This window comes from Mercenaria mercenaria, chromosome 9 (genome assembly GCF_021730395.1).
Source record: "Mercenaria mercenaria strain notata chromosome 9, MADL_Memer_1, whole genome shotgun sequence".
In the NCBI taxonomy this organism is placed as follows: domain Eukaryota; kingdom Metazoa; phylum Mollusca; class Bivalvia; order Venerida; family Veneridae; genus Mercenaria; species Mercenaria mercenaria.
Genome location: NC_069369.1, coordinates 15,309,673 through 15,324,920, shown reverse-complemented (window position 1 = coordinate 15,324,920; position 15,248 = coordinate 15,309,673). Strand labels below are relative to the sequence as shown.

The window sequence follows — 15,248 nt, the reverse complement described above, 5'->3', positions numbered from 1 at the left end:
ATTACCTCGGCCTTTGTGCTACGCAATAGTGTATTTACCGGAGTATACGGAAATACCCGATGTTGCACGATTGCATTTTCGACGACATACGGAAAATGCCGAATGTAGGTCAATGACTGATCCAAAAATAGCCTTTGAGCTCTGTTCTAATTTTAGAAACAAAACACAAACAATAGCAACAGCAACCATGTGCGTTTGAAATGTCAAAATTAACAATCCTTAATTTTTGCGTTTGAAATGTCAAAATTAACAATCCTTAATTTTTGCATTAGCAAAAAGACTGCTTTGATACTTGGCGGTCTTGGTACATTGGCTGCAGCCTATGGTATTTACAGATTTATACAAAGTCGGCATCAACCAGATGAATATTTTTCAACATTGAAATGGCAGGTAAATAAAAGATGTAGCCGGACTCATTCAGCTTTTGGGGATGGCTTATTTTGTGATCTGATATTTCATAGTAGAAACAGTCAAAACTTATTGCACTGTCACAGAATGGCAGTAAATATGGTCAGCAATTTTATTTCAGTTCTCAGTATAAAGTAGAAGTGCTGGCAAATTACACAATAATTGGAATGGCTCAATAATCAATGACTACAATTATAATGACAATGCACAACACAATACAAATTTGATTGAAGTTGGTAGTGCATGCAATGCAATGCAATACAAAATGCAATACAATACATTGCATTGCAATGATGCAATGCCAGTGCCAGTGGTGTTCATAAATTACTCTCAACCTTAAAAACTGACAGTTTATAACCAGTCAACCTAAAAAAATCTAAAAAACCTGAAATAATCCCTTGTTCAGGAACTACTTTATTATCTTAATTAATATTCAACAGAATAAAATCATTTGACCAAATTCTTACCATTCTTTTACAGGGTGGCAGCTCACAAAGACGTATCTTGGTACTTGGTTTAGAGGCAGCTGGCAAATCTAGACTTCTGCAGTGCTTCCAGCAGAACTCGTACCCTGGCAATATCTTACCCATTCCAGAACCTTCCATTGGTTATAACATCCATTCTGTAGGAATTGGTGGTGTTGATTATCATTTCTGGGAAGGTAAGCACATGCTAACTAATTAAAGGTATACAATACATTTAACTGAATGTGTTGCACCTGTAAGGAGATTCACTTTAGCCCTTTCAATGTCTGTCCCAAAATAAATTGAAGAACTGCACTGCTTGAAGAAGGTACCTTTCAAAACAGTGAAGTTTGACTATGTGGAGATCTAAATAAAATAAGTATATTTCACAAAGTTTCACATGACGCCAGTCAGTTGCATTTGAGCAATATTTTTGTACATTTTGTAATTTTCATACATTCTGTTGGAGATATTGTGGATAAATTATACTGTTAAATTCCTACCAAAACAGATTGTCTGTAATAGTTTATCAATCTTCAGGAGAGGAACTTTGTCACATCCATTTCATTCTTGTATAATACAATGTACTAGAGTAAAATTGAAATATTGATTGAATATAAACTTTTGAATAAATAAGTTTAAACTGAGCTTTACTGTTTCCTTATTCCTTTTGACAGCATTTTGGCCACTGCAACTGACAGATAATTTTGTTACTTACTTAATTTCTCTTGGTTGGCCAACTTAAGAAAGATCAAATGGAAATAATATGAAATGAACCATTGACTTTTTAGAATAAATGATAATTTTATTCACTTTTTTCAATCTATCATAAATTCATAATTATAATATTTTTGGACATCTCTAAAAAAAAGTTAATTTTTTTTAAAGGAAAATAAAAAATTTGAAGTACTTTTTATTGAAAGCTAAGCTTACTCAGAAGCTCAGGAGTACTTGAATATGTTCACTCCTAAAAGTTTCAGTTTCAAATTCAAGTAAGAAAATAGCTATACACAAGTTCGTTTTCAAATTTGGATATGTGTATTTCTTATTTTTGTTAATGCTTTGGTCCTTATTTTGTACCTATCTATTTGCCAAGTACCCTTTTTTCCAGTCAGATCATGCAGCAAGATATTTTAGATAAAAAAAGAATTTATCATTCAAACTTAGGCCATTTTCAAGGCAGTTTTACAGCACGACTGGGAACAGTTTTTTGACATCAATTTTTATTTGGTTTCTACGTAATTCATTATTCTTTGCAAAAAATATTTATTTTATTAACAGTAACTGTTGCTTTAGTTAATCTGTACAATAAAACTTTCACATGTTAACAGTTCTTTTAGAAAATACAGGTGAGGCCGGTCGCCTCTGTTTGGTCAACTAATAATATATTGATAGAAAATCTGAATAGACCATTGCTAATTTTTGGCAGTATGTAACAAAATAACATAACAATCATCATGACTGCTGATAAAGTGGATAATAGAAGCTCTTATCTGTTATTTGTGCTATTTGCACTGTGGTTACAAATAATAAACTGCTAAAAAAATTGTATGCATTCTGTTTATAAACTGCAAAGAAAGTTTTGCATAATCATAAACGAGAATATTAACCTTGAGCTGATGTTATTCAAGTCAATGTCTCATAATCAGGCCAATGTCATTCACCTAAATTTTAGTACCAGTAAAAAGGTTAAATTCGGTCATAACATGCTATCAATAAACAGGACTTAATCTTTCTCTAAAAATAGTTTATTGTCACAAAAACAACCCATTTCAGATAACTTAAATCGGGAATTGCAAACCATTTTAGATTTTTGAATGATTTTGTTTGGAACAAAACAAATTACCATGATAATTGAGCCGTGCCATGAGAAAACCAACATAGTGGGTATGCGACCAGCATGGATCCAGACCAGCCTGCGCATCCGCGCAGTCTGGTCAGGCTCCATGCTGTTCGCTTTTAAAGCCTATTGGAATTGGAGAAACTATTAGCGAACAGCATGGAGCCTGACCAGACTGCGCGGATGCGCAGGCTGGTCTGGATCCATGCTGGTCGCATACCCACTATGTTGGTTTTCCCATGGCACGGCTCAATTATCTTAAAGGTTCATAATGCTTTAAATGTTTATCTTAAAAACAGGTGAAACAGCTTTCCAAACAGATTTTATGCATACTTACATGGTTAGAAAAGCACTACTTTTAATATTTGCATATGAACTGTTATATTTAGGGCATTACAGGGAGGTAATTCAATAAGACATTCTAGTATATTCAGCAATATTCAAATCTTTGCCAAATGTTACAGGATTTAACAAATAATTAATGCATTTCATGTTCATAACGGAAAATGTGGGAGCCACATTTTGAACAAAGGCATGAGCCTATAATCAGTTTTACTAAAAGACTAAAATGTTATTTTCCAGGCAGGGGAACCTCAGAACAATCTATGCAATATCTTGGTATTCCAAGTAGTGTGGACATGTATATATGGGTAGTGGATAGTTCCAACCCAGCATCATTTGCCAAATCACGCGCGGCTATGCACAAGTTCCTGGACATGTGTGACAGAATGACATTGTCTGAATCTAAAGACTGTCTCAGCATGGTTGGAGCACCTCTTGTTATTGTGGCTGCACAACAGGTACACAAGAAAAAAAAAATCTAGATTCTTTAAAAATAGTTTTTCATTGAAGCAGCCTTTGATAAAAAACTCAACATGTTTTTATTGTCAATCCATGTATGACTTCCAGCTTTCAAACAGCTCTAGCCTAGCTGCAAGAACATTGTTGGCAGTCTGGAATTGAATCTGAGATTTACAGCTGTATCAATCACAAAGAATGTTGTAGTACCTTAGACTGATAACATAATTATTGTTTATATGTATGTCCTTAATATGTGTTTCAGGATGTAGAGGGCAGTGTATCGGCAGCAGACGTCTTGTATGAAATGGATGTTGACGCTATTCAGCACAAACACAAGGTGTATATTGTTGGTACACAGTTACCAGATGTTGGTCAACGCAAGGGATTGTGGCGGCTGTATGAGCTTGTGGCGTATGCTGAGCAGAAAAGATATACGCCATGTATACCTGCACCAAGTGAATCTGATGTAGATTAATGATGAAATACATAATCATAAAAGAAATGTTTTAGTTTTGAAATTATATGTCATACAAAATGACCATCCAGTCCTAGCAGCAAACCAACAAATTGTGCCCATTCACAAGAACATAATATAGATTGTCAACTATGGCACTGGTATATAATAAGCAATATACCATAACCTAAAAACTTTTAATCTCAAGTTCGCTATAACTTTTACCTGTCTGACCCCCAAGACAATAGGTGTTATCTATTGACCACAGACAATTTGCCCTGAAGTTGTATGACTATAAACACAAGCATTCTCTACCAACTGAGAAAGAAACCTTTCTTAAAGTCTCAAGGTCACAGTTACTTTGACCCCACATTTACCTTCAGACCACAGGTTATCATCAATTAAAGACTGACCACTGTCATATAGCCTAAAGCTTACTGTAGCTAATGATTGGAGATAAAATTGTTGTACAGACATGAGCAAAACAATATATCGCTTCTTAGTGGGGAGGGGATGGGAGAGGGATCAAATAAATATAAACAAATGAATGACAATGTAATTATGTAATAATGAAGTATAAATGGGTCTCATTCATAGCTGAAAGATTCTTAAGCTGGGGATCCTTGGGCCCCTGGAAGATCCAGCAAAAAGCCCTAGTAGGGGTCTTGATGGGCTAAGCACCCCCCACTCAGAACCTATTGAAAATAAAATTATTTTTCTGTTTTTTTTTGGGGGGTTTTTTTTTTTGGCAGTTCAGTTCTGTTTTACTACCTTCTTCTCCAAAGTTTTGACGACAGAAGCCGATTGTGTTCTAGGAGATCTTGTATTCAAGTATGCACTTGTACAACTCCTTGAAAAATACAAACACTGCCAAAAATTAACTATCGATAACTAGGAGATCACTGCCAAATGCAATGTGAACAAGAGCTGTCTCCATAGGATGACACATGCCCCCGATGGCACTTTGAATGAATAGTTATGGCCGATGTTAGAGTTTAGGACCTTTGAGCTACGGACCTGGGTCTTGCGCGCGACACATCGTCTTACTGTGGTACACATTCATGCCAAGTTATTTGAAAATCCATTCATGGATGACAAAGATATGGACCGGACACGCCCATCAATGCACTATCCTTTAACGTCTAAGTGTGACCTTGACCTTTGAGCTACGGACCTGGGTCTTGCACGCGACACGTCATCTTACTGTGGTACACATTCATGCCAAGTTATTTGAAAATCCATCCATGGATGACAAAGATATGGACCGGACACGCCCATCAATGCACTATCCTTTAACGTCTAAGTGTGACCTTGACCTTTGAGCTACGGACCTGGGTCTTGCGCGCTACATGTCGTCTTACTGTGGTACACATTCATGCCAAGTTATTTGAAAATCCATCAATGGATGACAAAGATATGGACCGGACATGCCCATCAATGCACTATCCTTTAACGTCTAAGTGTGACCTTGACCTTTGAGCTACGGACCTGGGTCTTGCGCGGGACACGTCGTCTTACTGTGGTACACGTTCATGCCAAGTTATTTGAAAATCCATCCATTGATGACAAAGATATGGACCGGACTCGAAAATTGCGGACAGACTGACAGACCGACAGACGGTTCAAAAACTATATGCCTCCCTTCGGGGGCATAAAAATATCTTGCATACAAGCATTATTATTAAACAAAAGATTTTTTAATACCAGGGGCATGCTCGTATTTTAAAACTTTGAAATAAGCTATATATATATACATTGTATACCAGATTTCAAATGCCATACACCTGTATTATTGAATATGGTATTCTAAAAGTATGTCACATAATTATGACCTTTAAGTTATTATATGAAAATATGGGAGCTATTGGCCTAGAGCTTGTGGAAAACATCTACCTGTTTTTAGACAATGCAGCAAGTTTACATTGTTGTGTTAGAAGCCATTGATGGATGGAAGAGCTTTGGAATAGATGTTATGACATTGATCTTGGAGCTACAGGCCTTGGCCTTGTGCAAGAAACATCGTCTTTTATGGTAATATTAAAACCAATCCTTTGATTGCACGGCAGTTATAGACTAGGCATGAACTAGACAGCAGTTATAGACTGGTTATGGAATGTAGGAAAACACAGGATCACTCGATAGTGACATATTAATGCAAAGCACACATGATATTTGGTATCTGATGTTTTGCTATGGTTTAAACTTTAAACCTAAAAGAAAACTCTTCTGCTGCTCAATTTTTATTTCATATACACAACATCTTCAAAACAATAAATTATATACAACTATTTACAACACATACACAAAACAAAAATCTTGATTTTTTATAGAAGGAAAATACAAAGATGGAAGAGAGAGGTTGAGATTTCTTTACTGGCAAATATACCATATATACTGGCATACTGGCAAATATACCATATATACTGGCAATTGGCAAATATACCATAATATATATGCTGGCAAGTAACAAGGATCTGGTAGAAATAGACTGACTATCAGAGCGATATCATACAATATAAACACTTTCAGCAGTAAATCAAATTTTAAAATTAAAATTGTTCCCTCACAGACTTACTGAAATATTTTATTAAAATCTTACAGAAAAGAAAATTGTACAAGTACACAAATCTCAAGCTATCTCTTGAGAAAGAAGTACAATTTGACCAGCAACTTTACATTTAAATCTGTAGGATACAGAAGTGCCTTCATCAAAATAGCATTGCTTGTTACTAAAACATATCAAGTACTCATAGCCTGCAATTTTATTCCAACTACTGTAGATGTAATTGTAGTAAAACCTGTCCTTATTTCAATATATCACAGCCCATATTCACATTAGTTTCCAAAATCCACATTTCATTGATTACTAAAAATTAATTCTTCATAACAGTGCAGCAGCTTTAAGTTTACAAGTTAAACTTTATACTGAAATCAGCAAATAATGCATAATTGAAGAAATTTACTGCTTCAACCTTTCTATGACTACTCCTTGTTATTCATTGCTCATAAATGCAGCTACTGTCCATCTTTGTTCACTTTAATTCAGACCCTTTGCTCAAAGTCTGGTCCTTGCAGAAACCCTCTACCCTTTAATGTCCTTTATGGTTCTATCTTGGACAGCTCGAACAAAGATGGCTGCAACTCTTGAAGCAAACCATTATGTGATTTTATTATTGTGCAGAAAATACATTTTTCCTTAAATAATGGAAAATGTGGGTCAGATCTCAATTACTGACAATCAATTTGCATATTTCGGCAGTGCAAACTTTCTACATCTAGTGAAATACACATTTAAGGGAAGGTTAAACTAGCTGCAGTTGTCTTCTGTGTTATCAACAGTATGTTTACCTCAGACTTTAAGATATGTACAATTCTAGAACCGAGATCTATTTTTAGACATGTGCATGCTACTTAAGAAGAAAATACTGCTTTTAAATTAATGATTTTGAACTAGCATAAAATTGTTTGATAAAATCATATATTTATAACATTTTCATACATTCCTCATTTAATATACTGAATAGGATATGCAATAAACCTTAAAGGTCATAGATATTTTTCCATTCAGTTTGACCTAGTTATATATCACACTTCTGGAAATTCGGCTGGCTTGAACTACTGATGGGTCGAGGAAATTTCTATGGGCCCAGCGAGTTTGAGTGAACAAAGTTTGAGACTATTTTCAACAACAAATATTAGAAGTGTGCAGTTGTGCAAGAAAATCATGTGTAAGTTAATACATATTGCTAAACAATACAGGTGAAATTGTATAGGGAATGTAGAAACAAACACTAATGGGTCAATTTTCTTTGACTTACATTATGACTTTTTTAGGGTTTTATGTTACATCAACATGATTTCCAGTCATAAGGTGACTTTTCAGCATTTAATTGAGGAGGAAGATCCACATTGCTCCTACGGGCATTATTTCATACAGGCACTTCCTTTATGAACTAAGGTATTGAATAATTAAATATCTTGATAGCTGTCTTTCAGGTTAACTGTTCAGCCATGACAACCCTCATATAATAAGTATTACTATGAAATATTTACCTGTTCTATTTTTTTCGAGGAAAAATATTGCTGTAGAATCATTGTAACACATCAAGAATTTTTTCATTCTAGTAATTGTCTGCTTTAACTACCAGAAAGTTTTCCACTGACTTTTAAACCCTCATTGTTAATTATTTTGAGAAATCTACACCATGCCACACAAAAAAAGTAATTCTTTCACATGCATAAGAGCTGTGCTATCAGGTGGATGGAACATTCTGTTCTCTAGAAGACCGATGTGGATTGAGGAAGGTGAAGATTCTAGATGAATTCTGACACAGTACTCAGAAAATATCGACATTTGCATCATCATGTGAATTCTGACACAGTACTCAGAAAATATCGACATTTGCATCATCATGTGAATTCTGACACAGTACTCAGAAAATATCGACATTTGCATCATCATATGAATTCTGACACAGTACTCAGAAAATAACGACATTTACATCATCATGTGAATTCTGACACAGTACTCAGAAAATAACGATTTTTGCATCATCAGGATTCTGCTCTACCGGGCAGTAAGGACATTTCACCCTGAAAATAGAAAATAGCATTATAGTTTAACTATTTGCTTTATCTTCAAAAAATAACTATCACTAATTATACTCAAAAACTAACAGATTTTTTAGCTTCACATGCTATGGTCTACAGGTATATCAACCTAGTTGGAAAAGTTCATTACAAACAATTACTTTTCTAAGTTAATTGTCAGTTCTGGACCCTTTAAATGAGTTTTCACTATAACCAGACTTGCTATATCTGTTACTTTTAATAGAGAATACAGAAGAGTAAAAGAGGGGAATGAAAGACATGTTGCTCATATCAAAGATGTTGCTTTATGGTTATAACAAACTAAATAGTTGTTGTTCTTTATTCTATATAAAATTGACCTATTTCCAATGACCGCAGCACACATCAGGACCCATTTTAAATTTCTGTAACTTACATTTTCTTGAAGAATATTGTCAGTGCCCTGTTTTGACATTTTCTACTCTGATCTGCATGCAAATTACACATTTAAACTGTTATATATCTTCACTTTTACCTCTGATGGACAGAAAATAGCAGTCAGTAGCCTATAAATATGCAGTTTTTGAAAAAAATACACCCAAAACAGTGAAAATGTGATATTTTAGGGTTTTATCCTCATTTTCAACAAAATTGCAATTAATTTGTCATTTTCTATCAAATTCTAATCAAACTAGCCCATTTCCACCATTATCTGACCAGATTTCATTTTTTACCAATGTCATCTTATAGGTTATAACACACTAAATAGTTGTTGTTCTTTATTCTATATAAAATTGACCTATTTCCAATGACCACAGCACACATCAGGACCCATTTTAAATTTCTGTAACTTACATTTTCTTGAAGAATCTTGTCAGTGCTAACTAAAAATCAAAAGAAAAGTGGGGGTCATGTTTGATGCAAGAAAAATAATTTCAGTCAAACACACAAACTGCAAAATCAGCTAAAAAATGAGACCCCAAATTATACTGGTGGTGTATGATCTAAGTTTCCATGAAAAATTTTGTCATGGTGTTATTTCATGATCAAAATGCTATCTTCATGTCAAGCATAGATCTGTCATGTGATTTTACCCGAAAAAAATGCAAAGAAAATAAGGAAAATAGCTGTATACAGCGAAAAAACTGAGGACTATTTGTATCCGCCATTATGCGACTACCATTTTTTTTCGCGCCATTTTTCTATTTAGTGTCTGTATGCCTTATCAGAGTTTGCTATAATCATGTTTAACTGTTATCTAGATTCAATGGCTGTATTTTTTTTCACCATTTTTGAATCATGCCTGACATATTTATCATGCAACTACTATGCAAATATACTATTAATAAACTACTATGCCTGATATTTATTTTTGATATCAGGTCATTGACCTGATATCAAAATTAAGCTCCTCCCATATTGACGGACTAGTTTTTACATCAGTTTCCTTCCAGATTGAATTTTATTACAGAGTCCAGTTTAAATTTTGCATGTTTTTTTTCTAAACATAATTATTTAATCTCAACTAGTAATTTAACTAGGCTATGCCTGTCTCCACTTTCATCAAACAGACAGTAGTACTTAATGACGTCATTGTGTAACGTTCATCATGACACCACAATGTTTTCATCATTTTACATGGATCGATTCTTGGAAAGGATGATGATTTATAATACGCTTGACACTATACTTATTCTTGATTTATGCCTATTATAAGGCATCTATTTTTATTAAGTAGAAACAAAAGTGTTTGTTTTAATTATAATTCTCGGAACAGTGTAAATTTAGTGATTTTAAAATAAGTGAAGTGAAGTGAAATTTTCAGTGCTTGGGGCATGTGATGTAGAGACTACTAATGGCTAGTCTCTAGGTGCCCGAGTCAAATGTTTAAAAGTGCGGAAATAAAGCATGTTCTGATTTATTCAAGAGGATGATTTTTTTTTACGCAGGTAAGAGTCTATCTTATTGTTAGTTTTTATAAGAATATCAGAAAGTCAATAAACATTGTCCAAGTTGAATTCAAGATGGCTGCCATATTGTTTCGTTCAGATGTTTCAGGAGCGGATGAATTTTCAAATCCATAAAATATGAATTTATTTATTTTTTGCTTCAGAAGTCAATTTTACAAAATAAGAGATGAGGACATATGTTGTTCTAGGCAGGTTGTATGAGTTTCATGATAAATAGAATAACAGATAACTGTCTTTAGATATCAATGTTATCAGGCTCGGCAGATATGGGCGGAAGGGGTTCGGTTCCCTCACTCCTTCCAGCCCATATCAACCTCGACCTGATAATATTGGTATCAAAAGACAGTAGCCTGTTATTTTCTATACATCATGACTGGATAAGCCTGAATGTAAAAACATGAGGGCCATTATGACCTTGTATCCCTCACCCGAGCTTCACAGCTGAAACAGGTATCAAGAAAAATTTCTGCCGAATTTCTATGAAAACTGGTATGAAAACTGCAGAGAAGAAAAGATTTCCATATAGCCATTTAGCGAAAACTATACTCAACCTGGCAGTCAAAGTTTTATTTGTTACAAATCAAGATAGCTTTTACAATTTTAGTAGATTCGCACATTTCTCTGAAATTATTTCAAGATCACACCAATGTTTTGTGAGATGGCATTTGAATATTTTTCTATTTTTAGCTCTGGCAGCCCTGCTTTTTTTACAAATCAGGATTTAAACATTGGTGAATGTTCACTCAAGGAACATTCTTATAAAATCATTTCAAAATTTGAGATGTTGTTTGGCTTTTTTTTAGCTCTGGCAGAAATGCTTGTTTGACAAAGTGGAATAATTGTAACAATGTTGGTAAACAGTTATCAAAGAAACCTTTGTGCAACAATATTTTAAAACTGAGCTGGCAGTTTCTGACAAGCAGATTTTTAAAGTTTCCACCATATAGATATTAGGAAAAAAGACCATGCCCTCTTGCAGCTATGTTTTTGACACATCTGATCAATTTCAAGTCTTTGTAAAGGGTCACCCTAGGAATATTTATGTGAAATCAGGTTTTAAAGAAGATATATTCCAAGAATTACTGTAATGTGAATGAGCAGTGGTTGTGATGTGTCTCACAGGATTCAGTCTAAACAGAACACAGCCAAACTTGTTTCAAAAACCAAAATAACATATAAGTAATAAAAGGAAAACACTGATTACTCAAAGTCACAACAGGATGTGCAAAACACTCAAGATATCCAGGGTTTCAAACTGTCAAAACAGAATGCCTGGGGACCTCAAGCATTGCTTCAGACAGCCCGGGTGCTTCAGCCATCTATGACTTGAGCAAGCAGTGTTTTATTGTATATAATATTATATTATCTACTACACAATTTGAGGAAACTAAAATAATAATGCATGCTCTTAACTATTGACCTACATTGTTGACCTTGACCTTTGGGCTTGAACAATTAGACCATGGGTTCTGCATATTGTCCTGACTAATGGAACCTTCCATCCAAGTGTCACAAATATCATTTAAGGGTTTCTTTAAAGGGCTTAATAGCTAAGGACTAGACACACCCAAGGCTAAAACCTGTAACCTTAACTGTAATCTGGGCTGATGCAACCGAAACACTGGTTGATGAGATGAATATTCCATCTGAATATTCCATTTGAATGTATCATGAACTTACTTCCTTTAGAACATGTGGAATAGACACTAGTCAACAAATAAAATCTCAAAGTTCTGATCTATAAAATTTAATGTCCTCTTGACCCTCAGCAGGAATAAATGGAACATGGGCTCTGCATGTTGTCCTGATAATCGGAACTTCCCACTTCACTTCCTTCTAGGATAAGATGGACTGAATATCAAATCAAAAGCTCAAATGTTTGACCTTCATTTGTTAACTTGACTTGGGCTAGCACAATAGGAACATGTATTCTGTACCTCATCTTGATAACAAGAGCACCGCCTTGCGGGTGCTGACGCTCATCTGATTTTTTTTGTATAATAGAACTATTATCCTACCCATGATTTTCTAAGTCTAAAAAGGGCCATCATTCTTGCAAAAAGCAGGATAGAGTTATGTTTCTTGATGTACAGTGTCCACTTATGATGGTGAAAAACTGTTGCAAGTTTTAAAGCAATAGCTTTGATAGTTTATGTGAAAAGTATACTTAAACATAATACTCAACCAAGAAAATGATTTTCTAAGTCCAAAAGGGGCAATAATTATTGCAAAAAGCAGGATGGAATTATGTTGCTTGCTGTACAGGGTCAGCTTATGATGGTGAAAAAGTGTTGCAAGTTTCAAAGCAATAGCTTTGATAGTTTAAGAGAAAAAGTTCACCTAAACATAAAACTTAACCAAGAAATCTGATATTTTCTAAGTCCAAAAGGGGCCATAAACCTTGCAAAAAGCAGGATGAAGTTATGTTTCTTGCTGTACAGGGTCAGCTTATGATGGTGAACAAGTGTTGCAAGTTTTAAAGCAATAGCTTTGATAGTTTAGGATAAAAGCTGACCTAAACATAAAACTTAACCAAGAAAACTGATTTTCTAAGTCCAAAAGGGGCAATAATTCTTGCAAATAGCAAGATGGAGTTATGTTTCTTGATGTACAGGGTCTGCTTATGATGGTAAACAAGTATTCCAAGTTTCAAAGCAATAGCTTTGATAGTTTAGGAGAAAAGTTGACCTAAACATAAAACTTAACCAAGAAATCTGATATTTTCTAAGTACAAAAGGGGCCATAAATCTTGCAAAAAGCAAGATGGAGTTATGTTTCTTGCTATACAGGGTCAGCTTAGGATGGTGAACAAGTATTCCAAGTTTCAAAGCAATAGCTTTAATAGTTTAGGAGAAAAGCTGACCTAAACAAAAAACTTAACCAGGCAACGCCGACGCAGACGCCGACGCCGACAACCGCTCAAGTGATGACAATAACTCATCATTTTTTTTCAAAAAATCAGATGAGCTCAAAATTCAACCAAAGTTTCATTAAAGGTCTCAGAAAGAAAGTGAAGGATATGAACTAGACATAATATTCAAGGCTGTAATGTTTGAAATTTAGTTGCGAACTTGACTTTTGGCAGGGAAATTGAAACACGGGTCATGCACATTACTCATTGCATCATTGAAACATTCTATCCAAGATTCATGGAAAAAAAAAAAAAAAAAAATATGGACCAAATAAAAAATACAAGCCTCAAACCTCTGACCTTCAGTTGTGACCTTGAACTTGGGCTAGGAAACTGAAACATGGACTGTACATGGCATTCTAATGAGATCAACAGTCAGTTAAGTTTTATGAACTTCTTTCAAAAGGTTAAGCAGAAACAGAAGGAACATGAATTCATAACTTAAAAATCAATGTGAATTTCTTCCATTAGTAATTACATATATGTTTATATGTAAGGATATATAATTTCTAAAAAAATATGAACTGTGTCATGGCAAAAGCTACTTTATCTTTTATGCTATTTTTTTATTCAGTTTTATGTATACTTTTATTTTCCTTTTTAATTTATTAACTTTTGACATAATTTTGACATATGCATTAATGCTTAAGAAATTGCATGAAAACTAACTCAAATAAGAACAACTATTGCATTTGTACTGTCATTTTACAATACTTTCTGCCGTGACACAGTTCTTACAAAAATAACCTACAGTTGTTTTACTCCAAACTGTGACACGTACTTGTTTCCTGAGGCAAGTTTGTGTAGGGCATCTCTTGAGATCACATGACCACAGATAAGTCTTACAGGTGGGTTATGTTCCGTACTTTGTTGGCGGAGAATTGGGCACGCAAATATAGAGTGGTAACGATGCTCATTACCAAGATCTATCTCAACCTAGAACAGAAAAGAAGAAATATATCTAGGAAGTTAGTATTCAATTTTTTTTTTTAAATTACGATTTCAAATATTTATTACCCCTTTAATATTATCTTTTTACATCTGCAATTACAAATGTACCTTCTATGCAAAGCAATAGTAACATTTGTGGAGTTTTATGTCACAATTTGCATATGGTGACTTTTCAGCTTTAAATGAATAGGAAGGCCATAGTTGCTCCTTAACATGCACTTTTCAGGCGAAGGACAAACACTCGTGGTAGAACCACCGACATGTCAAGCCAACAAGATAACTTCCTCCATTAAAGAATGCTTTACCCTTGGAGTGCTTTTTCAACACACAATGAGGGGCAAGAGATTCCGCTTCCGACCATATAAACCATTCTGCAAGTCCTGCTAGAGAATCTTGTATTAAATTTTGTATAACTGTAATATCTTCAAAAAGTAAATAAGTTATAGCATGTAGATGTTCTTAAAATCATTTAAAACTAGTTCTCTCCATATAACTTACAATTTTTATACAATAGTGACTGTCATTATACAAAGGAATCAATCATCACCTAACCTTTATCCAGAACTTTGACTCTTACTCACATTCTGATTTTCTGACAGTCATTCATTTGCTCCTCTTGCAAGCTGAGAGCAAACACCTAGACTGGTTTACTTTTATTATATTTTCTTGTACAATTCTTTTTAAGCTAAAAATATCTGTTTCAACACGTTGGTAGCAGGAGCTGGTGCATGCAGCCATTTTTTCGAATCACAACAGGACAAGATCCTGCCTTCTGATCTAGCTTTTTACTAGAGAAGCCAAGGTGATTCACTAACCATCAGGCTTTTGCTACAAGTGCCAGATTAATCTATTATTATCTGAGCCGCGCCATGAGAAAACC

The 15,248-nt window shown here is 34.5% G+C and overlaps 2 protein-coding genes across 4 annotated transcripts in view; one reads left to right on the top strand and one right to left on the bottom strand.

The window, feature by feature from the left end:
* The first annotated feature begins 125 nt into the window (after positions 1-125).
* LOC123546548 (uncharacterized) lies at positions 126-4,015 on the top strand. Its single transcript, XM_045332917.2, has 4 exons — positions 126-390; positions 889-1,069; positions 3,295-3,512; positions 3,776-4,015. The coding sequence occupies exons 1-4, from the start codon at positions 238-240 to the stop codon at positions 3,986-3,988; spliced, it is 765 nt and encodes a 254-aa protein (XP_045188852.1). The 5' UTR covers positions 126-237; the 3' UTR covers positions 3,989-4,015.
* Positions 4,016-6,191: 2,176 nt separating this feature from the next.
* Positions 6,192-15,248, bottom strand: part of LOC123546545 (E3 ubiquitin-protein ligase RMND5A-like) — a 34,351-nt gene continuing 25,294 nt past the window's right edge. For 2 of the 3 annotated variants that reach the window (XM_045332910.2, XM_053550878.1), the window contains exons 8-9: positions 14,169-14,353; positions 6,192-8,560 (exon numbers count right to left, since the gene is read on the bottom strand). In XM_045332910.2, the coding sequence (XP_045188845.2) occupies positions 8,497-8,560; positions 14,169-14,353 (249 nt within the window). In that variant the 3' untranslated portion in view covers positions 6,192-8,496. The remainder of the gene's footprint in view (positions 8,561-14,168; positions 14,354-15,248) is intronic. The other variant, XM_045332911.2, reaches the window with a different exon arrangement.